The 27176-nt window shown below is 31.8% G+C and overlaps 1 protein-coding gene across 7 annotated transcripts; it reads left to right on the top strand.

The window, feature by feature from the left end:
• The first annotated feature begins 7028 nt into the window (after window positions 1–7028).
• On the top strand, window positions 7029–25931 carry LOC127132321 (AT-rich interactive domain-containing protein 2). Of its 7 annotated transcripts, XR_007806665.1 has the most exons (5): window positions 7048–7138; window positions 9293–9356; window positions 16346–16531; window positions 25168–25200; window positions 25290–25931. XR_007806665.1 is itself a non-coding variant. In XM_051061247.1 (4 exons), exons 3-4 carry the CDS (start codon window positions 16409–16411, stop codon window positions 24793–24795), a joined length of 975 nt encoding a protein of 324 aa, XP_050917204.1. In that variant the 5' UTR covers window positions 7048–7138; window positions 9293–9356; window positions 16346–16408; the 3' UTR covers window positions 24796–25114. The 7 variants fall into 7 exon arrangements, 4 of the variants coding, with proteins under 4 accessions (XP_050917207.1, XP_050917204.1, XP_050917205.1 ...); XM_051061247.1 differs by lacking the exons at window positions 25168–25200; window positions 25290–25931 and adding an exon at window positions 23944–25114; XM_051061248.1 differs by lacking the exons at window positions 25168–25200; window positions 25290–25931 and adding an exon at window positions 23944–25114 and having other exon boundaries at window positions 9293–9355; window positions 16332–16531.
• The last annotated feature ends 1245 nt before the right edge of the window (window positions 25932–27176 follow it).

A 27176-nucleotide genomic window follows, 5' to 3' on the forward strand; every position in this document is an offset into this window, starting at 1 on the left:
CGTCAAAAAGGCTTCTCGATTTGACCTATTTTTGTCAGTTGGAGTTATCATAGCAAGTCGAGTACCTTTAACGCACCTATTCTCAATTATTTCTTCAATGATGTTGGGTTTCTCAACGTCTAGGGAGAATTCAAACATAACATTCATCCAAAGTTGGAGCAACCAATTTGGTCCATATAACAACAAGTTGTCTTCGGTTGGAGATTTTTAGAGCTCTAATGGCTAACCCTAAGGATTCATATAGGGACACTAAAATTAATTGGTTAAGGAAAATGTCATGACCTTCGTGTAGTTGGTTAGCTAAGCTCAAGTATCATTTTTGATACCTTCAAAGATTTGCAACAAAAAATACATCTCGACAGCCACAGGGCAAGGAAAGTGATGTGTTATTCGTCAGAAACTTCGACAATATCAGTGACATGATAGTCTTCGATGTATTTACCAAAATTGGCATGGTTTGTGTTGAAGTTCATGGTGTCATCATCATTCTTATTAGGGCTAAAGTTTTTCTTAGTTGGGCGAAGGCTAGTGATGGTCGCTATGTCGAAGAGGGTGGGTGTCACCACTCCACAGGGAAGTTGGAAGGTGTTGGTGGTACTTCCCCAAAAGTACAAAGATGTAACAAGCATATTCTGGAATTAGGAATGATCAGTTCTCGACGACTGAATTATGTCAAAAATTCCTATGAACTTCTAGATTTTACTCATTTTTGCTTCGATTTTGTTTAGCCAAAGGATATAATCCTCATTCTTTATGGTAGGAGGGGCTGAACGAAATACACACGGGGTAACATTCATGTACTATAGATTGATGGGTTCTTTGATACTAACTACTGGTTTGGTTCGATGGTAAGAAGGGAAAAGTATTTAAGCTTAGTAATATCTATTGAAGGATCATGCATTGGAACCATAAATGCATGGGTTTTTTCATAAATGGAATAAGGAATGAGTACCTGAGATTTGAAGATTCAAAGTTTTTCTTCCTGATTTGGTGGTTATGGGACATACTCCTGATTCCTAACAAGAATGAACTATTGAAGCTTGGTAGCTAGAGGAAGGGAGTCCTTGGATTCTTTATTGTGTTTTGCTTTGGAAGCAATTGTTGGGAATTTTGAGTTGATTATCTGAAGAGAAATTTTAGAAAAGGGTTGTCGAAGGATTATAAGCATAAAAGATAGGAATAGACGAAGAAAAAGTATTTATATTGAAAGGAAAGAAACCTATTCAGTTTTTACTTGATAATTGGCGCCAACTTTGTTGACACATGCCACCATTTTAGAGGCGAAAGTGAAACAATTTAGTAAACCTAGCCACGCCACCCTATAAAGATGGAACCATGATGGAGAGTTATGGGTTTATGGGAAAACATATGTTTTATAGGTGATGATTGATGGAAAGGTCATGATGTCCATGACTTCATGCCACTATCTAAAATAGTGTATGAGAAAGTCAAAAACACTATATCTCTTTTTAGTCGAAAGATGCCTTTTTGGGGGACAATTTGTTAGCTGAGATTTTTGACATGGTCAAAAATCCCAGCATAATGAGAAAAGTTGAAAATTTTGAGAGTTTAAATGGACATTTGTCGGCATGTTATGTTAAATAAGTCGAAGTCTCAATATGGGAGATAAAAAGTAGGACTTAGTCTTTTCAGAAAAAAAGGAGTATTTCCTCAAGCACTTTGATGACATTGTTTCTCAGGTTTTTTACATCAGCAAGATGTGTCAACCAACAGTTACTTTGGCACAAAGAAGCGTTTTGTTCAAAATGAGTAACTACTTCTCAGTCTTATCCCATGGAACGTGGGGAAGACATTCAAAAGTGAGAAGCATGCATAAATCCATGTGGCAAATGTTGGAGAGAATAACGTTATGAGACATTTATTTTACACTTTTGTAAATGGGAGTTCTAGTTTTAGGATTCGAGGTGTTAACTTGATTTCACTACAAAAACTAAAAGCAAAACTTCAAAGTACCCAGCATAGAGAGAAACGTGTTTCACTGAGCAAATGCATGAATATTTAAACACCGTTTATATTCAAATGCAAAGATTTTTACTTCATTTTAATTTCTTTGCAAAATTGCTTTCATTCCTCTTTTAATTTTATTGTCACTTTACATTTGCTTTTACAAAGCTCTGCCTTTTAACATTGTCGCAAATACTTACACTTCCGAACAATCTAGTTTTTACATTACTTTTCCTCCTAGATTTTGACCAAGTGAAAATCCTTCACTTTTCTACATAAAACTATAAGAAAGCTTTTAGCACTATGTCATAGGATTATATGGTTGATCTTGTAAGTGATTAAAAATGGGAAATTAAATAGGAAATTCCAAACTAAGCACCAAAACATAAAATAAATGGTTGAGAAAATTATAGAAAGCAAAAAAGAAACACAAGTAAATAGATCTCAAAAGTTGGATCTCAAAATATTTGAAAATGGTTGAAAATTAAATGTAAAAAGAAATTTAAAAAGAAAATAAGAGAAAAAAACAAATAAATACTAAAAATGATTTAAAAAATGTTAAAAAAATAAAATCAGATAGAAAATATTTTTAAAGATTTCCTGTAAAACATTTGGGTCAAAAAGAGGTCAGGAGTTATTTTAAATAATTTTTGAAAGAAAAAGGAGTTTAAAAACTATTTAAAACAAAATTAAAATAAGCGGGAAAAAAACTGAGCCATCAAATCTGATTAGTAAAGCTAAGTTAGATGATCACATGGCCATGAACAAAAGTCAAAGTACGCTCACCAATGGATCACAACACTAGATCACAACGGACTAAAGAAATTTGAAAAAAGCACGCGTCCTCATCTCATTGGACGAATTCAAATAATTTTTGGAGTGAAGTCTGAAACATACGTGAAACATGTTCATCTTCAACCTCCAACCAGATTTCGCAAACTTCATGAACTCGTGTTTTTAGCCATAACCCAACATGGATTCAGTTTCCTAACTCGTGTTTTTAGCCATAACCCAACATGGATTCATGTTTCATTGCTTCAGAGTAATTTATTTGCTTTGAGCAAAGAGAATTTGCTCAAGAACACGAAGAGCCCTAGTCATTCAAAGTAAAGTTAAATGAGTAATACGCAATATAAATTCAAAGTAGTTGAGGGCTTTTGATCATTGAATAAAGACGAACACACTAGTAAGTTGCTTACTCAGAAATGTTACTTGTAACTCCCTTTTCAGTTTAAGCTTTAGAGGTTAACAATGGTGTAAATGGTGAGATTGATTCAAGAAGCTTTAGAGCACGACAATAGTTCAATCAACTTTAGATGATATAGATGAGTGATTTTGGGCGAAGAAACGAAGCTAAAAGAGTTTAAATCAAAGAAATGGTTAACTGGTTTTTTGAGGTATCGGGTTCAAATGGTTTCATGGTTTCTTTGGCTATCCAAGCTTGGAAATGGATCTAAATGCTTCCTCTATTTATAGAAAATGAATTGAGGTCATGGTACGTGTGAAATAAAGGAAAATTTGTGTGAATTAGGGTTGAGTTTCGGTTTTTGTAATCCGTGTGAAATGAAACATGAAATGCTTGAGTTGATGATGAAACCAAGTCGTTTTGCACTTGTTCAAATGTGTTTTGCTTTGCCACAGAGGTTTCACATATTAATGTGGTCCCATTTTGAGATTGGCATGAATTTCATGACCTGAAACTTGCGCAAAACGCAGAGTTTGAGGTACCATGTTGGAGCTTAGGCCAAATAAGATTCACCCGTGCGTTTTGAGATATTCCTTGTGCCAAAGGATATCCTCATGGTGAAGAATCAGATGCAAAAAGAATCTTATCAAAAGGATGCTTGAGTTGAAAATGGCATGGATGAAAAGTTCAGGTCATGACCTGGAATTTTGGGCTAGGCATTAGGTCGACCAGGTCTTGGGCCTACTTTTGTGCACACATAGGCATCTTAGAAAATTCCAAAATTGACGATCTTAGAGGAAAAATTGACGTTTGACCCTTGAAGAAATGTTGTAAAGGAGTTCAAATATTACATTTGGCTCAAATTAGATTCCAAAAATGTTGAGAAATAAGATGGTTATGGTGTTTGGACCAAGTGACATGCCATACTTGATTTTAGGTAAACCAAACATGTACCAACTTATGAATTCTTTCCATTTCTTGCATCCAAAGGCCCAATGATGAAAACTTGAATACCAAATGAAGGAAACTTGATTCTCCCTTGAATAATCTTGATAATTGCTTGAAAATTGGATGGAGATGGCATGGAAATAAACACATGAACCATACTTGAATCAACTTTGAAATTAGGAACCAAACTTGAACTTCTCTTGATCAAATGATGTTGAATGAAGCTTGACATGAGTGTGACCTAAAGATTATAGGTCATGCCTTGAAGTAAAAGCTCTTGTGGGGCACTTGTTGACCAAACTTTGACCTTGGGAATCAAAATCCTAATTTAGAAACAAAGCTTGATCCTTTGATTGCAAGTCCCTACCTTGTACAATAAGAAAAAGGAAACAACAAATGTTTTTGTATTTTGAATAAGGTTAAAAAATTTAGAATGTAAATAAGCAAAAAGGTAAAAAGAATACACAAAGGATACTTGATGATCTCTCACAAAGGCAAACCCAAAAAGGTGAAGGTTAGGATGATACCATGCTTGTGATCATGGTTGAAATGCAAATGATATGATAGGTGGAATCTTAGGGGTAAAATTAGGATATGACACCTTCAATAAGTGACTAGAGCTTGTTTACAAAACTTCACAGTAAACACTAAGTTGCGGTTGAGTTCGGCTTATCATCGTCATACAGAAGGTCATATTGAGAGGACTATCCAATCTCTTGAGGATTTGCTAAGAGCTTGCGTGTTGGAGCAAGGATGTAACTGGGATAGTTACTTGCCATTGATCGAGATTACTTACAACAACAATTTTAGTTTGAGTATTGGAATGACACCATTTGAAGCTTTGTATGGTATGAGTACTAGGACACCTTTTTTTGGTATGATTCTAGCAAAAATGTAGTGCTTAGGCCATAAATCGTTCAAGAAAAGGCTGAGAAGACCAAGATGATTCAAGAGAAGATTAAGCCTTCATAAAGTAGACATAAGAGTTATCATGATAATACGAGGAAAGCATTTTAATTCTGAGAGGGAATTCATGTGTTCTTGATTGTCACTCCGGTGTTGGTCGTGCTTTGAAATCTCAAAAGCTCACGCCACATTTCATTAGTCCTTATCATATTTTGAAGAGAGTATGAGGAGTGGCCTACAGAGTGGCTTTACTATCATCTATTTCGAATCTTCACAGTATGTTTCGCATGTCTCAACTTCGGAAGTATGCTCTAGATTCGTCTCATGCGATTCAAATGAATGATGTGCAACTTAGAGAGAACTTGATTGTAGAGGCATCACCATTATGGATCAATGATATAGAAGTGTAACACTTGAGAGGTAAAGAGATAGTCTTGGTGAAGGTTGTATGGGGAGGACCTGCTAGAGGAAACACGACTTTGGAGCTGGAGAGCCGAATATGGGAGTCTTATCCGAAGTTGTTTGTTTCAGGTAAATTTCAAAGGGCAAATTTTTTGTAAGTGTGTGAGAGTTGTAATACCCTATTTTTATTATTTGATTAATTTTGCTATTTTTAATTAAAATTGTGATGTGTTGGTGAACTATTTTATTCTATGTGGTTGGGGGTAGATGGCTTAAGATAAGAGAACACACCCTTTAGAAATAAAATGAGAATTTTATTTAATTGATTTAATTATTTAGTTTGAGAAAATAGAGTGTGGGGTAGAAATTATAATTTAATAGAGTTTTGGAGTGTGGGAGTGATTAACGAGAAGTAAGGGTATCAGGAGTAATATTAGAAAAAAAATTAGGTTTTGTTTGTTTTATTTAAATAGAGAGATTGAGAGGAGATTAATGTTAGTTTTGTTGTACGTGAAATTTGGCAAGAGTTAGAGCAAGGGTGTGGAAGAGGCAGTGCTAAGAGGAGACACTATAACCAAAACCTTAGAGATTATGTAATTCTAAGGTAAGGGGGAAAAACTATCCATGTGTGGATGCTTAAAAAAAGAGGATAAAGAGAGTTCCTTACCCTTCTTTTTTGGGGGTTTTTTCTTTTCACCATTGTTGGATGTTTTAGAACTTAAGATGGGTTTTCATTAAAACTCTTTCAAGTATTCGACGTCATTATGTTAATTTTGTATTATGAATTACATGTTAATTTTTGTAAATTAATTTGATTAATTATGAAAGTTGTTGTTCTTATTGACTGTGTTAAAAAACGTTGAAAATGATGATGAGTTTTAATCAAATCGAGGTAATATATATGGTAATTTGTGCCTATTTGGTTATTTTTAATATTGTATTAACATGTATGATTGAATTTTGTGTGTTTGAGATCGATTAGAGTTGAAATCAAAGCTTTGATTGGGCTCTAATGATAGAAATCGCACCTTTTAATGTTGATGTTATGGGTTTTCACGCTCAGCACGATCGAAACTCCGCTTAGAGAAATTTAGCTCAGCACGAAGAGGTCTCGCCCAACGAGATGCCTGCTTTTACCTTAACATTAATTTTTGGGAAATTTTTTAAGTGATTTAATAACAACTTATAATACAAATATTTGGCAATGACTTTGTGTTTAATTTTTGAGAGAGAAAATAAAAAAGATGTTAAACAAATAGAGTTGGAATATAGGATTTTATAAAATTTCTGATGTTTTTGATCATAGACAATGTTGCATGAAATGTCTTCCCAACATATTTTTGAAAATACTTTTAGATAATGTTTTTGGAAATATATTTTTAGATTTATTTTAAAAATATATTTTTAAATTAATTTTTTTAACATAAATGATGATACGATTCATTTACTTATGAAATGTATGTATTTAGAATATATGTAGAGATGTATTTTCAAATTATAGAAATATTTTAAATTTTTTATGAAAGAGTGGTAATAATTTTTAAGAGTGTTTTTAGCAATTTCCTTTACTTACTCTTTTTAGGCCCATTTATTTTATGCATGCTCTTTAGGCCCATTAGTTTTGCTATAAAAGTACCAATTTAATCCCAACTCATGTATTCTTGATTGAAGGAGCAGCTAGCTATACATGCTTACTTTTAGGTTTCATCGCATATGCCTTCTTCATTTGCGGTGAGTCCTTTTTTCTTTCTTCTTATCTTTCATCTCCTGCAAGACTTTTAATGTTATTTTCTCAATTGTCTCCATTTTTCTTTCTTTCTGGGTTAGCTTTATAAATATTGAAGAATCTAAATCAATTGAAGAAAAAAACAAGCTTAACTGTAGTTTTATTTATTTCTATTTGAGATATGATTTGGATCTCAATGATTTCTTGCTCATATTTATATTTATCTATGTTTGAATATGTGGTATGTGATGGAACATAATGATAAATAATGTGATTCTATTATTTAGATTTATAAGTAATGAATGAAAAATATTGAAATATGAAATTCATTTCATTTTAATTCATCAAATCCTCCATTTTTTTATTCATCCAATCCAACGTGGGATATATGCAATTAGGAGAGAAATAGACTAGGTCAGATCTTATAAGGTGTGAGCTTGAATTATAGATCTTATAAGGTGTGAGCTTGAATTATGATAAAATTTTAAGGCTAAAATCTGATTTATAGTCTATTTTATTTTCCACCTTAACTTTTAAATTTTTTTTATTTATTTTCCATAAATTATATATACTATTTAACTTATTTTCTAATATATATTATATATATATATATATATATATATAATTATATATATATATATATATATATATATATAAAAGCTTTTTTCAATAGTATAAAGTTGTTCTATTTAATTAAGTACAACCATCCGATCACTGTTATAAATAAATTTAACTTTTTTTTTTGGATATATTTGCCTGTATATGGACTAGATATATTAATTATCAAATATATATATAAAAAAGTAAATTTATTTATAATAGTAAGGAGAGGAGGTATGGTTTAAAAAAAAGTTAAAATCTAACTTTTTAATTAAATAAATCATGTTAAATCAGATTTTAAATACGCCAAATTATGTATCCTTGTAGATCGGTATGCTCTATTCCTATCCTTATGCAATGGAATAAAATATCATCCAAAAATTATTAGTGGATCAAAATCGGAGTAAAATCGAAAAAATCGGATTGAACCGTCAAAAACCATTCGAACTAAAGAACCGAGCCGGTTTTGTAAAATCGTTCGGTTCAAAAAAATGCATCAAATTGACTGTTTAAAATAAAATAAAATTTAATATGTTAATATTAAAACTTAACCTACATTCCCAATCACAAAATAAAATCCGTATTTTTTTATAACCATAAGAACTTCTAAGTTTTGTCATTACATTATAATTTTTCTTTCAACCATACCACATCATCATCACGCTGTCCCTTTCAAACATAGTTACGATATCCAACTCAATATTGATTATCATTCAAGTCAATATTGTTTGTTGTTGTCAATTAAGATTTATTTATCGTAGTTCAACTCAAATTCATTTTTTTTGTTTAATGAAATATATTATAATAATTATTTTTGATATTTTATCTTATTTAATTTATATACTCTTAATTATTTGAACTTTATTTTAATTATTATATTCTACTATTTTAATTTTGGTTTGAATTAGTTTAACTTAGTTTATTATAATTCTGTAATTTAGTCAAATTATTCTTAAATGAAAATTGAAATGAAGTGTAGCACCATGTTATGTTATGTTATTATATGTATTATCGATAATGTTTTATTAAATTTGTAATAAAATTTTGAAATAATTATTTTATTAAGTTGTGAACGTATGATTATGTGTGACATATTTGTGAAATTTAGTTTTATATTATTAGTTTATTTATTAAACGGTTCGACTGTAAGTTTAACCGGTTGAATCAATTAAATCTTAAACCGCAAATTTCACCCGTTCAATCTTCGATCCGGATTTTAAAATATTGGTATCTATATTTCATTCTTCCCTATTTCCTGTCCGCTAGGCTCCGATCTTAATTTAAAATAGACTTAATTTTTAGTTATTAAATTTTATTATAATTCATAACTCTTACTCTCTTGACCACTTTCCATCTATAAATAATTGTCAAATTCTTTTAACTGTTCATGATTTTCTGAAATTGAGTTGCTTAACTTGTTTTGAATATTTTCCTTCTCAAAATTCATCCATCAAAATATAAATATTTACTCTAAGTAATGGCCCCTAAATGTATCAAATCAAATAGTATAATTTATTTTATTTTGGGTGAAAGACTAATGTTTTGTTCATGATTATTAGGTTACCATATCATCTCTTAAAAGATGCGTTTTTTCCCCTCATCTAGCATACCAAGGTTACTAAGGTTTGTATGACAATTGAAACTCATTAAATTTGTCTATCCTCATACAAAATGAACTCTTCTATTTTGAAGTTTGGTTTCATTATCTCCTTTTGATTTCAAAGATATGCATAATATAAAGTTATGAATAAAGTTTCATCTCTTCCTTTTCTTGGTTGGAAGTCCATCATCACCCATCCATAAAATATTAACAGTAAGCAAGTATATCATTGTTTTCAAAAATTCATTAATCATTAGATTCAATGTTGGACGAATATATATGATCACAAGTATCTCTCTTTTTTTTTCTCTAGACTTTTGATCTATCTCAAGTTGATGATTATACTTTACATGGAGAAGGACATTTAGGCTCTTTTGAGAGTTTGAAAAGAAAAGGAGGAGAGAATTTTGAAAAAAAGAGAATGATTGAGTTAAAAGAATAGAAAGATTTAGGTACGGAGAATTTGGAGAAATTTATTTTTATTTAAAAACCAACTCTCCTAATTTGATGGAGTTAAAAAAATTATATTAATGGAGAGTTTTGGAGGATTTTGACAAATAGTTCAATATATATATATATATATATATATATATATATATATATATATATATATATATATATATATATATATATATATATATATATATATATATATATCTATATATATATATATATATATATATATATATATATATATATATTAATTTTTTTTATATTTAAAAAAAATCATTTATCTAAGTCGTCTCTTCACCTCCTCTTCAAACTCTCAAACAAAACCTTAAACTTTGTTGCTCTAAGCGACTTATTCTTTTAAGTATGAATTTTGATCAAATTGTTTTTGCAACTCTTTGCCTTTTTCATTATATCTTAGTGGTTTGCTGGAGAGTTTAGAAGCATGGGGAGGGTAAACTTTGGGGATAAGAAGGAGAGGGAATAAAAGAAAATTCTTCCATATTATTTGAAAAAGTGTTTTTGTAGTTAATGGAAAAAAAGTACTTATCATTAATATGTTTTTAATTTTAAAAGTATTTTTAGTAAAAGAATAAGCGTTTCTAATTTGTAGATGATAGTTGGAGATCATATCGTACCACATGTCACGTTGTTTAGATATCTTGGGTTTATAATACAAAATGGTAGAAATATAAAAAGGAATGTAAACCATCGAATTCAAGTTGGATAGTTGAAATGAAGGAAGGTCTTGAAAGTTTTATTTGACACCGCTCAAGGTGAAGTGAAAATTTTAACATATAGCGATAAGACCTACGAAGTACGGGACAAAATGTTGGGTGATTAAGAATCAACATGAAAAGTAAGTAAGTGTTAGTAGAGATGAGGATGTTGCGTTGAATGTGTGATTATATTAGATAAAGTAAGATTAAAAATGACATTAATAGAGAAAATGTCGAGGATGACACCTATAGTAGAAAATATGATGGAAAATAAGCTCAGGCGATTTAGGCATGTAGAGAAAAAACCTATAGATTATGTTGTAAGGAGAGTAGATGAGATTGAGAGGAGTCAAATAACTAGAGGTTGAGAAGACTTAGAAAAACTATTAGAGAAAGAAAGATTTTGAGATTAACGAATTAGATAAAAATATGATCTTTAATAGAATATTATGGCGTAATTTGATCAATGTAGCCGATTCCATTGAGTGAGGTATGACTTGATTGTTGTTGTTGTTGAATTGTTGGATAATTGTTAGAGCAACGATGTTGTAAGAGACAAAATATTGGACAGTAAAAAGTAACATGAAAATAATATGAGTGTGGAAAAGATGAGGATGTTGCGATAGATGTGTTAAAACTAGACGTATTAAAATTAAAAGTGATAATATTAGAGAGTATTGAGATCATTTATAGTAGAAAAGGTGGCAAAAGCTATGCTACCTGATTTGAAATGTAGAGAAAAGATTTATGAATTTAGCAATAAGAAAACTAAATCAAATGAAGGGTTGTCTTGTCAAACTGTTAGAGGTAGAGTAAAACACAGAAAAATTATAAAAGAAATTATGAAAAGTGACCTCGAGATGATAAGTTGAAAGGAAGAATGATTTTTTATACAACATTATGTGGCACAGTTTCATCTATATAGTTGATTTCATTTAGTGAAATAAAATTTAATTGTTGTTTTTGTTATTATTGTAGTACAATGAAACACATATTTTAAAATCTATCTATGTCATATATATATATATATATATATATATATATATATATATATATATATGTCTTAAAACATGAGTCAAGTTTTCTCCTCCTTAATTATTCTTCTCTCAACTAATTTTATGAAAGGAATCTAACTTTTCCTCTCTTCTCAACTTTAACTACTTTTTTTCTCTCCAATGCATCTTGTGACCCACCCATATAATATTCTCTCACTATTACCATTTTATCATTTTTAATATTGATTTCTTTTTTTCATAATTACTTTACCAATTTATCAATTGCTATTAAAATTTGCAAATTCAATTGGTTTTTTTTGTTAGACAATAATTTAACTCAGTTATTTTTTTTCATGACTATTTTAAACTTATTGCACCCATTTAATATTCTCACTCACTATTATTGTTTTACCATTTTTAAGATTGATTTATTTTTCTCATAATTACTTTATTAATTTATCAATTGCTATTAAATTTTATAAATTCTATTGGTTTTTGTTTCACAATGATTTAACTGATGGTTAATTTTAAATTTTTTATATTCGTATCTTAAACGAATACTATATTTTTTTAATGTTTTTAATGTTTGACGACCATTGTTAAAATTGAGAATAAGCCACCATACCAACTAATAATTAATAGGGATCTAAGGCCTAGTTTACACATACTCAGGTTAGGTTGAATTTTTTTTTAAATAAAAAAGAATTAGATTCTTTTATAAGCCTATTTAATAAAAAAATTTAGTCTTCATGCTATAGGAAGATTTAAACTTATATACTGACCTATTTAAATAAATATCAATAACTAATTATTATTATTATTATTATTATTATTATTATTGTTATTATTATTATATAATATACTTTGAATTAAAATATAAAAATAAAACTTAATTATTTTAAAAACTTATGAAAATAGGGTGAAAAACATCTTATGAACAATATTATAAGTTATTTTCATAGGTTTTCCTAATCTAATAATCTCGCAAAACTTATACTAATAGGTAAGCTAGATAAATCAATGCAAATAAATTTTTAGTGTCATTGATATTTTAGTTTTTTAGTTTATATAAACCTAGGTTGTCGATAGTATGCTATAGCGGCATAACATAGCAATACATGACCTCAACGCCACACTTTTGGGCTGCTAACCACTATTTGTGGAGTCGTGGTGGCGCACAGGGCCGGCCTTTCACAGGCGCAACAGGCTCTATGGAACTGGGCCCCAAAATTTTGGGGGCCTATTTTTTTTTTTTTTAAATCTAATTAATATGAAAAAATTTAAAATATATATTATTTTTCCTCATTCCAAACGCAACCTAAAACCGAAAAGACGCCAAGGAAAATGAAACGTCGGCATTAAAGAAACCCAAAACAAAGTTGTTTATATACATCACATAAGTAGTTAGAAACTTTATATTGTATAAAAAGATATTATTAGTTTAAACAATACTTTGAATTTTTAGTGTATTTTTTTATTATTAAATTATATATATATTTTAGATTTAGACCTATTTATTAAATTAAAACAGGGCCTCCAGATTGATTGGGCCGGCCCTGGTGGCGCAATAATGGTTCTGTAGTGGTTTACAGACCGTAATTGTGAAGATGATGGCAATATTATAAGTTTGAATATTTTTTAAGGGCAAATTGATATTTTTTCCTTTTATTTGTCTAATACAAAAGCTGCTAGTGATACTTTAGGTAATTTTCAGTTCTCTCATCACTCAAATCAGCAAGTGGTAGATCTTTTGACCTAAAAATTTGTTATTCTCTCTCTTCGCAAATTTCTTTCTTCCACATTCCTCTCAAATCAGGAAGCATATATCTTTCTCATCTGTTTTTCTTCCCAAATAAACAATCATCCATCTTTCTAATCTATTCTTCCACATTCCTCTTCACTAGTTCATCTTTTTCTTCACTTTCTCATCCATTCACATCTATTTCTCCACTGTTTTGTTGATTTCTTCACTTCCGTAATGTTTAATGGAAATGAGGAGTTAGAGGTGGAAGAAGAGTTTGAAATTGAATGAAGTGATGATCAAGATGATATTAATGTGGTGGAACTTAAAAGTGAAGATGATGCAAATGTGATTTAGTCATTTTGTTTACGTTTAGAATTTGATTTAATCATTTTGAGCATATTTATAATTTGATTTTGATGGGAACTTATATTATGGTGTTGTTGGAATTTATGTATTTTGTTGCAACTTTTGTTTTTAAGACTTTCTATATGTTCTTTAAACTTATTTTAAGTATTTATGTATTCATGTTAAATATTTACCTAGGTTTTTAAAGTTCACAATAACAGTTATCTCGCTATCCGCTATGTCGCTATAGTATTTAGGGGATCTGGCATTACGCGTTGTTATTCGAGATTAACAACTTAGATATAAACATTAACGGAATTGCTTATTTATATATGTTCAAATAAAATAGGCTTTTAAGTAGGCTAACAAACTAATCAAATTTTCGAAAATGTCAGACTCGGGTCTAAAAATAAGCATATGATAGACTACATACCAGACTTAGGATTTGATATTTTAAACATGTCATACTTAGACTTAACAAAGTCTAGTTTGCCCTAACTTATACCCATCCTTATTGTTGTGCGTATTCTTATTTTAAAACTATTTAGTACTAGTATTCTAATATATTTTTCATTTTATTCAAACATATTTAATGCAAGTAGTAGTATTTCTAATATATGAAATTCAAAAGATTAATTGCATTCAGTGTTGATGTTTTCACACATTACTAATGTAAAAGTTAGTTTAGAGAAAGATAGAGAAAGTGTTGGAGTGAAAGGGAAGAAATAGAGTAATGAATGTTGAATGAGAGAAAGTTCTGATATGGAAAAGTTGTTACAAAATTACACAAGTAGTTATTATATATACACATGTAGTAACTACTAACTAACAAACTAAGTTTAAATTAATACAAAACACACTCCCTTAATTCAAACTTTCACCAAATGATACACATCAGAAGTTGATATTTTAGACTCTGTGTCTTCAGACTCCAACCACTCTTCAGAAATTGCTTCAGAGGCTAGAGGTTCATAAGTAGTTCTCACGTATGACTCCTTCAGAGGCTGATGGTTCAGAAGCTATCAAAGCTTCAAAGGCCAGGCTGCTCCATCCTCTGACTTCTTCAGAGGTTGTTGCTTCAGAGGCTATATTATTCCAACCACTAACACCTTCAGAGGCTGATGATTCAGAAGCCATCAATGTTTTAGAGGCTACCAATGTTCAGCAGATTACATTCCATACTAGGGACAAATAACACATATTCTATTAATGTTGTTTTGTCTTCCTTTCTTTCTATGACAATCTTGCCCATGCCTTCAGTCATTAAGCTTCTGTTATCTGCCAGCTTCACACTTATCTTCTTATTTAAGTTAAATTATGTCAACCACTCCTTGTGTCCAGTCATGTGGTTAGAACAACCAGAATCTAAGTACCACATATCAGAAGTTAGAGCCCCTTCAGAGGTTGTTATCATCATGACATGATCTAAATTTGAATCATCTTTCACTATGTTAGCTTTCTTCGCACCAGTCTTTTGCTTTCCCTTTCCAAATCAACAATTTGAAGCAAAGTGACCATACTTCTCACAGTTGAAGCATTGAATCTTTCTCTTGAGTTGAAACTTTTTTTGTTGTTTTGAAATTCGATAGATCCTCCTCCTCCGTTAGAGGATTTAGATTTTTCTTAAACCTTCTTCTTCTCTTTGCTATCTGACGTGACTTCTTTCTGATGCTTTTCTTTTCCCTACTTCTACCTTCTCTTCATTTCATCAGAACCTCCCTTTCTTGAATGAGAAATTAGAGCTTGTTCAGAATCTTTATTCGTCTCTCTTTGATTCAGTCTCAGTTCTTTGGCTTCAAGAGATCCTTCATGATCCTCTATCTTCATTGTTTCTAGATCTTTGATTTTCTCAATTGTTATTACTATCATATCATATTGCGGAGTGAGACTTCGAAGTACCTTTTCGACCTTCATTTTCTCTGTCAACGTCTATCAAAAATTCTTCATCTGGTTGCTTAATTCATGAACCCTTATGAAGAAATATGATATTGATTCACCCTCTTTCATATGCAACATTTCATACTGCTTTCTCAATGACTGGAGGCACACCTTCTTGACCTTCGCATCTCCACCATAGTATTTTTCTAGCATATCCCATGCTTCTTTCGAAGTTGCAACTGAGCTATTTTATCAAACACCTTCGCTTCAACGCATTGATGAATATAAAATAGAGCCTTCTGATCTTCCTTCTTGGATTCCTTGTATGCTGCTTTCTGAGCATTAGTGCTAGCGATTGAAGCACGACTGCTACATACTTAGACACATCTTGAACATTGAAGATGACTCTCATCTGAATGCGCCATTTTTTTTCTCTAATTCTTGCCATTAAGAACTGGAAGATTTGCAGAGAAGTTGTTGCCGCCTATTCCAACCATAGCTACACTATTGACTCTGGATCAGAATCGGTTTCGTGATACCATATGATGGTCTTATCACCCCTTATTAATGTGGAAATTATTTTAAAGATAGATAGAGTATTGGAGTGGAAGGAAAGAAAAAGAGTAATAAATATTAAATGAGAAAAAAATTCTTTTATGAAAAAATTGTTATAAAACTACACAAATAGTTATGATATATACAACTAACTAATTAAATTTGAATTAATATATAATATTTAGTTAAAGTTTTTAATTAGCATTAACTTTTTTTTCAATAGTGACAAAAGAAAGTATTATTTAATTAACAGATTACATATTTACATTATTTACAAGTGACTATGGTATTTTCCTTTTGTAAATGGGAATTGCTTGTAACTGCAGTGCTTGTGTCTCGAGTGGAACAAAACGTGAAAGTACCCTTTAGAGTTGTTGGATGGTAGAGATATGATAATATGGTCAAAAGAGACAACTTCCAAACCTTGTAATAAAATGTCATCACATTGTAGTCTTCAAAATCAAAAGCACCAAGTTCCCATGCTATTGAATTCTAGTTCTACAAATTTACAGGTATGTATACATATTTGTACATATTTACGTTTCATCTATCACAATTAGTTTTTAATATAAAAGAATATCATAATGTAATTTAAATATTTTGAATAAATTATAGTTTTGATCTCTTAATTTTATCTAATTTATGAAATTAATCATCATATTTTAAATTCAAACAATTATAATTAATTTTACATTTTTTTTATAAAAAATCGATGAGAGATCCAAGAGACCTTGACGCAGACAATGAGGGTATGAGTCACCTCTCTTATAAACCAAACATTTCCTTCATTCCTAGTCGATATGAGACACTTTCACACTTGAAATCCAACAATCTTCCTCACAAGTCACACTAGGATCCACTAATGAGAGGTATGATCTAACTAGCCTTGAGCTAACCAAGGCTCTGATACCACTTGTTGGGGAGTAAGAGAGCGTCAAAAGTGTCAATGAGCTAAATGTTCAGAATCCAAGAGACCTTGATGCCACATATACATCCAAAACCTTAAGACAATGGAGTATGAGTCACCTCTCTTATAAACCCAATATTTCTTCAATTCTTAGTCGATGTGGGACTTTAACACTTTTACACTTGAAACCTAACAATTTCAATGAGGCATGAAATCGACATCAACATTTAAAATACGAACACATTTTTATTCATTTTTATTTGATTTCTAAAATACAGATATCTCTAGAATTAGATATGTCAGTGTCTAACATTTGTATGATTTTCAATGTTAGACACTTCTATGACACCTATACGACACGTGTTAAAAAAACCCGACAAACATTCTAAAATAATATATTTTTCCACTATTTTAACTTTTAACATTCTTTAATTCAATGTCGGACACTTGTATAATTAGTCATATGACATCTCAGATATTTCAGATGTAGATAGAAAAAAAAAGAGAAAGAGAAAGTGGGGTAGAAACGAGAGAAAGAAGTTAATGGTGTGCATAAAAATTATATCAGGAGCACGAGAGTGTTCAGATATTTTTCATTGGAAAGCACGAAGGCTATTAATTGAAAAATCTGAAAGTTGGACAATATGTTTTTCACTTGAAAGATGTAGATTAAAGGTTATTGATTATGAAAGTGATTTATTTATTACGACATTAGATTGGGAAATATTGGATAGATCAACAATACCTGCACTTAATTTTCTCTGAAATTTGGATGAGGTGTGTGATAGAGTTCACAAAGAGATTTTGTGAAAAGTTCTATAGAAGAAAATATTAGGATTGTCTATATTTTAACTATCTTAGATATGAATGCAAAAGTATCGACTAGTGTGCATACATATGTTGGAGAAATGAACTATTTTCCTATAACAATAAAATTTTACCAAAGTTCAACCATAAACCCTTAGTTTTTATTTTAATTTTAGATTTACTTATGAAACACATTCAAGAGCTAACACTAAAATATATGCTTTTTAAATATTGTTGGACTTTCCGCCTTAATTGCGGTCCACCCTTAGTCGCCTTAATTGCGGCACTTTGACTTGCCTCATTGCAGCCCCTAACACCTTCATTGTATTAGCTTTGAAGGGATAGATGTAATCCCACATTGCTTAGAGATATGTCTTGTGTTGTGTTTATAAGTGGGGTAATCCTCACCTTACAAACCGGTTTTTAAGCCGATTTTGTAGGGATGAGTTAGACCCAACCCACACATTCTGAGATGGTATCAAAACTTATCCTAGATCCATTGTTGGGCTTCTCGCACCGTTCACGCTTCTGGCTCATTGAGACCCAAGCGTGAGGGTGTATGTTGGACTTTCCACCTTAATTGATGTCTGCCCCTAGTCGTCTTAATTACGACACTTTAGTTTGTCTCATTACAGTGTCTAACACCTTCATTGTGTTAGCTTTGAAGAGGTGAATTTAGTCTCACATTACTTAAAGATATGATATGTGTTGTGTCTATAAGTGGACACAATCCTCACATTTCAAGCAGATTTTTAATCCAGTTTTATAGGATGAGTTAGACCCAACCCAAATTCTAAGAAATATGATATATTCCTATTTAAAAAATTGATAGAAAATTTGAATAAAAGATTACAAACTTTGAAACGAGACTATAAAACCTATCATATTTTTCAATTAATGATGTATCGGTTACATATTATATCCAATACCCGCAATAGCCAAAAATCCAAAATCTTTAACGAGACTATTGTTGAGAAAGATAGCACTAAACACACATAATACAAGGTCACCGGATAATTAATTATCCCTGGATCAAACTTTTCCCACTATAATAATAATAACAATAAAATTGGAACAACAACAACTTCTTCTCTTTAAATGAATAATAATACAAACTGATTATTATAACTCTCACCAATAAATATGGTGGATAACCTCTCTTTTGAATTTGTCTCTCAAAAGATTTTCACTGTTTTTGATATCTTTCTCAACAAGTGGTATCAGAGCTTCGGCTCACCACACATTATAACTTCTATTATTAACAATGGACGAGTCAACTTCGACAGGATCATCGACGATGATTAAGTTAACCTCTTCGAATTACTCCATTTGGAAGCCAAGAATGGAAGACATACTTTATTGCAAGGATTTGTATAAACCTTTGCAAGATAAAGGGACGAAGCCAACCGACAAGTCAGATGATGATTGGAATGTGATGAATAGGAAAACCGTTGGACAAATTCGACAATGGATAGATCAAAGTGTCTTCCATCATGTTGCGCAAGAAACAGTTGCGTACACATTATGGACGAAAGTAGAAACATTGTACGAGAGAAAAACAGCCCATAATAAAGCTTATACTATTCGGCGATTGGTGAACCTCAAGTATAGAGAAAACTGAAGTGTTTCCGAACACTTGAGCGATTTTCAAAGATTGATAAATCAATTCACCAATATGAAGATGGTGCTTGAAGATGAATTGCAAGCATTATTATTATTAAGTTCCTTGCCAGACAATTGGGACACACTTGTGGTTTCATTGAGTAACTCGGCACCACAAGGTGTTCTAACTTTGGACATAGTAAAAGATAGCATGTTCAATGAAGAATCCAGACGGAAGGAACAAGGAATGCCATCAGAGTCTGAGGCACTTGTCACAGAGTATCGTGGAAGAAATATCCACAAGAAGTTCAATAATAGAGACAAGTCAAGAGGCAAGTCTAGAGACAAGTTCAATGGAAGATCGTGGGCAAGAAAAGATGTTGAATGTTTTCATTGTCACGAGAAAGGTCACATGAAGAGAGAATGTAGAAAACTCAAAAGAGAGCAGCAAGAAGCGAGTAATATAGCCGCTACCATTTTTCAATGCAATGAGGTAATATTTGTTTGCGATGATGGTCATGTTAATTTGACATCACAAGAAACATGTTGGGTCGTGGATTCCGGTGCATCATTCCATGTAACATCACGAAGGGATTTCTTTTCATCTTATACTAGAGGTGATTTTGGTCATGTGAGGATGGGCAATGATAATACATCCAAAATTATGGGGAAATGAGATATTTGTCTAGAAACAAACACCGGTTGTTACCTAACATTGAAAGATGTGAGACATGTCCCTGACATACGTCTCAATCTAATATCCACCGGTCTACTAGACGAAGAAGTCTATACTAGTGTGTTTGGGGACAGAAAGTGGAAGCTAACAAAAAGTTCCTTAGTAATAGCCCGAGGCAAGAAAGTAAGCACTCTTTATGTGATAGAAGCCAAAGTCAATAATGGGTGCGTTAATGCTCTCGGAGAAGACTCCTCAGTCGAGCTATGGCATAAATGGCTCGGACATATGAGTGAGAAAGGACTTCAAATTCTAGCCAGAAGAGGTATTTTGGCAGGTATGAAAGGATTGAAAATGTCTCTTAAGCCATGCACGCATTGTTTGGCTGGAAAGCAACATAGAGCTTCATTTCAATATAAGGCCCCACATAGAAGACCACATGTTTTAGATTTGGTACATTCTGATGTTTGTGGTCCAATGACCACTAATACTCTTGGAGGTGCAAGGTATTTTGTTACCTTTATTGATGACCACTCCAGAATGGTTTGGGTGTATGCCCTCAAAATAAAAGACCAGGTGTATGTAGTATTCAAACAGTTTCACGCTAGCGTTGAGCGAGAAACTGGAATGAAGTTAAAATGTGTTCGCACTGACAATGGAGGAGAATTTATTGGAGATTTCAAACGTTATTGTATGAGTAATGGAATCCGACATGAAAGATCTGTTCCGAAGACACCTCAGCACAATGGAGTAGCTGAGAGAATGAACAAAACTATTGTTGAAAGAGTGAGAACAATGTTATCTCATGCTAAGTTACCCAAGAGTTTTTGGGGCGAGGCTCTGATGACTGCAGTTGATTTAATCAACATATCCCCTTCAGCTCCATTGAATGGTGATGTTCCAAATAAATTTTGGACAGGTAAAGATGTATCCTACAATCATTTGAAGGTGTTTGGTTGTAAAGCGTTTGTTCATGTTCCAAAAGATGAGAGATCAAAACTCAACTCAAAGTCGAAGGAATGCATCTTCTTGGGATATGGAAATGAAGAATTTGGGTACAGGTTATGGGATCCTGTAGAGAAGAAGATTATTAGAAGCAGAGATGTTGTCTTCTTTGAAGACCAAAATATTGAAGATGTTCAGAAGGGAGTCAAGCCGGTTATTTCTAGAGAACATCCAATCAACTTGGATCCAATTTCTCCTCTAGAGAATTATAGGGAAGATGAAATAGAAGATATTGGAGATGCAGAAAATGAACCTCCAATTATTAATGGTCCAAATGAAGAAGTAACAGATGGTAATAGAAACGATGGTGATAATGAAGATATGGTTGAAGACTATGAGGATGAAGAACAAGTTCCTCAAGTAAGAAGGTCATTTAGGATACCTAAACCGCAAACCAAATATCCTGCAATGGAATTTGTGTTACTCACTGACGGGGGAAACCAGAGTCTTATGAAGAAGCTATGATGGATAACCACAAAGAAGAGTGGTTGAAAGCCATGCAGGAAGAATTGCAATCCTTGCATGAGAACCTGACATATAAGTTAGTAGTTTTACCGAAAGGTAAAAGAGCACTCAAAAACAAATGGGTGTACAAGTTAAATACTGAGGAGAATAACTCACAACCAAGATACAAGGCAAGATTAGTTGTGAAAGGCTTTAGTCAAAAGAAAGGCATTGACTTTGAAGAGATTTTTTCACCCGTGGTCAAGATGTCATCAATCCGGGTAGTGCTTGGTTTGGCTGCAAGTTTGGATCTAGAAGTGGAACAACTAGATGTGAAGACTGCATTTCTTCATGGTGATTTAGAAGAAGAAATTTACATGGATCAGCCAGAGGGATTCAAAGTCAAAGGCAAAGAAAACTTGGTATGTCAGTTGAAAAAGAGTTTATATGGACTTAAACAGGAACCACGTCAATGGTACAAGAAGTTTGATTCCTTCATGATTGATCATGGATACCAAAGAACTAATTCTGATCATTGTGTGTTTGTGAAGAGATTTGATGATGGTGAGTTCATCATATTACTCTTGTATGTTGATTGTAGGACAAAATAGTGAGAAGATCACCAAGCTGAAGGCTGAAATGAAGAAGTATTTTGCTATGAAAGACTTGGGACCAGCAAAACATATTCTTGGTATGTCCATCCGCCGTGATCGGAAGGAACACAAGTTGTGGTTGTCACAAGAAAAATATATCGAGAAGGTGTTAGAGCGTTTTCACATGGAAAACGCAAAGCCAGTTGCTACTCCACTTGCTAGTCACTTTTGTCTTAGTTCAAAGCAGAGCCCGACAAGTGAAATAGAAAAGCAGGAGATGAACAAGGTGCCATATTCCTTAGCAGTTGGAAGCTTAATGTATGCGATGGTATGTACACGAGCAGATATAACACACGCGGTTGGTGTTGTTAGTAGATTCTTGGCAAACCCAGGAAAGGAGCATTGGAATGTTGTGAAGTGGATCTTGCGATATCTCAGAGGAACTTCAAAAACGAATTTGTGCTTTGGAAGTAGAAAACCTGAACTGATTGGCTACACAGATGCAGATATGGCGGGAGATATTGATTCTAGGAAATCAACATCTGGATTCTTGATAACATATTCAGGGGGAGCTGTATCGTGGCAGTCGAAGCTACAAAAGTGTGTTGCTTTGTCTACCACAGAGGCAGAGTTCATTGCAACAACAGAAGCTTGCAAGGAAATGTTACGGATGAAACGGTTCTTGCATGAATTAGGACAAGAACAACAGAAGTATATTGTGCATTATGATAGTCAGAGCGCTATTCACTTAAGCAAGAATTCGAGCTTTCACTCGAGGTCAAAGCATATTGATGTGAGGTATCACTGAATACGTGATATGTTGGATTCCAAGAAACTGCAGCTTGAGAAAATCCATACTGATGACAATTGCTCAGATATGATGACCAAGTCCTTACCCAAGGGCAAATACAAGTTCTGCAAGAGAGCTGCTGGATTAATGGAGTCTTCCACCTAAATCGGAAGGGGGAGATTGATGGGTTTTCCTCTTTATGTGGAGAGAGAAAGAAGGAGAAACATTAACATTTATAGAAAATGTAATTGAAAGTACGTGAGTATTTCTTGGTGAACTTATGAAAGAGAAATTTTCTCTTTACACTATAGCCCCCAATTTGTTGCATGATTTGGCTATATAAGCTTCCGTTGTTTCATTTCTATAGATATCAAAAAACAGTGAAATCCTTTTGAGAGACAAATTCAAAAGAGAGGTTATCCACCATATTTATTGGTGAGAGTTATAATAATCAGTTTGCATTATTATTCATTTAAAGAGAAGAAGTTGTTGTTGTTCCAATGTTATTGTTATTATTATTATAGTGGGAAAAGTTTGATCCAGGGATAATTAATTATCCGGTGACCTTGTATTATGTGTGTTTAGTATTATCTTTCTCAACAACTATTACTTAAAATCTCGCACATTGATATGAGTGCTAACAACACACTCTCTAACACATACATTTTTAAATATTTTTTATTAGTTAAAGTTTATATAGGCTCAACCAAATTTACGCAGGACCTCCTTATTTAGTGATTCATATGAATTTCAATCAATAAAAAAATAATACAATAGTTAGTGTGATGTTAATCGTATTCATGTTGATATAAGTAAAAGTGTTTCCCCATAGATTTTATTAGATTTTTGTTTACTCAAGATCCTTGTAGATATGTCCACTTTATATAGTTTTCATGCTTATAAAAACTTACTATAAGTTGAAATTATTTGTTGAAATGCAATCGAGATGAAATATAACTTAAGGATTAACTTTTGATAATTCTATCACAGAGACTCAATTAAAATTTGATACATCTATCTATCTAAGATAGTGTATAGGTTTGTAAATAGTAGTTTTTACGTGTAATAGAGTCACAATTATTTTATTTTATTTTTTATTTCAGAAGAGGAAATGTAAGCAATACATAAATGGTGATAAATTTGATAATGCCAAAGATCAAAAAAGAAAATCACCTTCTCATGTCTTATGTTCAAGACTATCGGATGGAAAAAGGATCAAATGTGGTTCCCCTCAAAATGATAGGGTTGAATTTTGTTCTATTTCTAGACAAGACTATTCTCACCTAAGTGATGTTGTAGATTCCGGGAAGCGACTAAATTATCTTATGAACGAAGAAAGCTTTTATATTCATGCTAGAGATTTAATGGATAATAGTTATTCTTGTGGTATTGCGACATCAATCAAAGAGAAACTAAAAGAAGAAGACATGGAATTCGCCGACTCTCGAAAGAGATTTTTACCTTCTAGGAGTAACCATCTTCCAAGACCATTTATTCCCATTGGACCTAGGTTTCAAGCTGAAGTTCCTAAATGGGAGGCATCAACCAACATAAAACAATATGATAATGATGATTGTTTGAAGTGGTTAGGCACCCAACTTTGGCCAATGCCTTCTTTATCTAGAAATAATGCAAAAAGTCTTGGAAAAGGTAGGCCTGACTCAAGCTTGGGTGAGAACCTTGAATCAGTTGATTGTGTTAAAAAACACATTGAAGTTAGGGAGTTCTTAAAATCGAAGGTTAATGACACTTTCTCAAGTTGGAAGTTTGATAATAAGAGAGATGCGTCAAAATCATGGACAACAGAAGAGGAGAAGAAATTTGAATCTCTAGTAAAATTGAATCTATTATCAAGCGACACAAAGTTTTGGAAGCTCGTCATGGAGTACTTTCCATCCAAATCTATTGAGTGCATGATGAATTACTATTATAATGCATACATCCTAGATGCATGAGTATAGAAAAGAAGACCTCCCTTTAGCATAGTTCATGGTGAATCAAAATAATAACTGTGAGATTGAAAGTGCATGTTCATCTAAAGGTATGACTATGATTTCAATTACCAAAAATTTGAAAAATTGCAATATTGAAAATGTTAGGAGCTCGATATCTAGCTCATGCATCTTCAATTTCATTATCATTTAGAAGATGTAGTCCTTGAATGTGCTATAAATTCTCTAAAGTTTAGTCTCTTGTGGTTATGTATAAATGACATTTTAAGAAAAGTTGATACAAGTTTTGTACATCAATTTATTGTTGGAAATTTTGCTTTTATTGTAGTTTATCCTTAATTGTCTTATGGCATTATTTGAGTTGTTTTATTGCAGTCTCAAACATTTTCAATCTATTGGATTTGAAAGGTGAGTTTAGTTTCACACTGTTTAGAGATATAACTCATGTAGTTTTTATAAAGTTTAATGTGTCCTTATCTTCTATGTTGATTTTGTAGGATTGAGTTACATAAGACCTATAATCTTAAAATGTTGTCATAGCCTATCCTTGTTGGACTTTATGCATTGTGCATGCCTTCGGGCTGGTTTAGCCCTGAGCGTTAGAGAGCGTGTTGGAAATTCTTATTAGAAAATTTAATATTTGAGATTTTGATATTATGATTTTCACGGTACTCTAATTTCTATGAAGAACAATAAAATATACTCGGATCCATGATGTTGAATCTTGTTGGACTTTTAATCTTTATTTGAATTGTTTTCTCCCATCTTCATTCTTCTTTTATGTATCTTTGATGATTAAGATAATTTCATTTATTTGTTTGTGGGATAATCAAAAAAAATGAAAACAATTAATGTTGTTTTTCTGATGATGCTTATTTATAGATATCTTATTTAAAGAGTCACATTTCATCTCAACAGTCATGTTCCAATAGTTATGGAGAGAGAGAAGAGAGACTTAAATTTTAGTTTGAAATTCAAAATAAAAACCTCATTGACTTAACTATCATCAAGTCTAAACAATCATTATATTAAGACATCTTTTATTTAAAGTCAAAATTTCATTTACATGAGTTAATGGATTAATAAACCTTAAGTTTGTTGCTTATATATCCAAAGATAGACATGCATGTTGACAATTAATAATTAATAAAATTTAGGGTTTATCTTGGATATAATAGCAACAAGTTTAGGATTTATTAATCCATTGACTCATGTAAATAAAAATTTGACTTTAAATAAAAAATATTTTAATATGGTGATTGTTTGAACTCGATGATAATAAAGTCAAGGAAATTTTTATTTTGAATTTTAAAATAAAATTTAAATTCCTCTTCTCTTTTCATGACTATTGTAACACGACTATTGGGATGAGATGCGACTGTTGAAATAAGATCCCTATAGATAGGAACAAGTAGGAAAACAACACCGACTATTCTCATTTATTCTAAATATTCCATAAACAAATAAATAAAATTATCTTAATCATTAAAGATACATAAAAGAAGAAGAAAGATAGGAGAAAATAATTTAAATCAAAGATTAAGAATCAAATAAGAATCGACATCGTACATCCGGATACATTTTATTATTCTTCATAAAAATTAGAATATCGTGGCAATCATAATATCAAAATTTCATAATATCAAAATTTCATATATTAAATTTTCTAACCGTGGTATCAGAGTATTATTACTAATATTATGATTTTTCGATGACTGGTATAATAATATTTTGAATTATTGGTAATCAATTATATAGTATTTTGTATGGATGATAACATATGTACATAATTATAATTTGCAATTGCCGAGTGAGCGTTGTCTTGCCGTAGTATATAAAGTTTTGAAAACGCATGTACAACATTTATATATAATTGCATGAAGCATATCATATAAAAAAAAGGCATGGTTACTGATTTTTTTTTACTTAAATACCCCATTTTTTAATTTTTTTTAAAAATAATCTAGTTTTCAAAATTTTTCCTAAACTATCCCAATTTTAAAAAGGAAAAGAAAAAAAAGTAAGCATAGGCGTGTTTACCGTGAAAAGCATAGGCGTGTTTACCGTGAAAATTGATAAACAACCGTTGGTCCTCCCCATGCCTTAAAACTAAGGGTTACTTGCAGGATCGACCAGTTGATCCTAAGACATGTGCTAGTGTGATAGGGTGACTTATTCAATTCGACAGACAATTGACTTTGTGAGAAACAACTTCTGACAAAGTATTGAACAAACACAGGTTTTTTCCACACGAAATGATAATGATGCTATAGCCTATGGGTGACTCGTGACCGACAACACTACAACATTCAAAAGACGTACACAGCGAACACGCTTTTGGTGAATTCTATTATCGTAATAGAATTAATGTCGATAGCGTAGAC

Source organism: Lathyrus oleraceus, chromosome 3 (genome assembly GCF_024323335.1).
Source record: "Lathyrus oleraceus cultivar Zhongwan6 chromosome 3, CAAS_Psat_ZW6_1.0, whole genome shotgun sequence".
NCBI classification, from domain to species: domain Eukaryota; kingdom Viridiplantae; phylum Streptophyta; class Magnoliopsida; order Fabales; family Fabaceae; genus Lathyrus; species Lathyrus oleraceus.

Bases quoted from the DNA above. Each gene is read 5' to 3' on its own strand.
- LOC127132321 (XM_051061247.1), top strand. From the start codon at position 16,409: ATGATAATATGGTCAAAAGAGACAACTTCCAAACCTTGTAATAAAATG. The intron at 16,532-23,943 runs GTATGTATACAT...TTTTTATTTCAG, and splicing joins CTAGTTCTACAAATTTACAG to AAGAGGAAATGTAAGCAATA.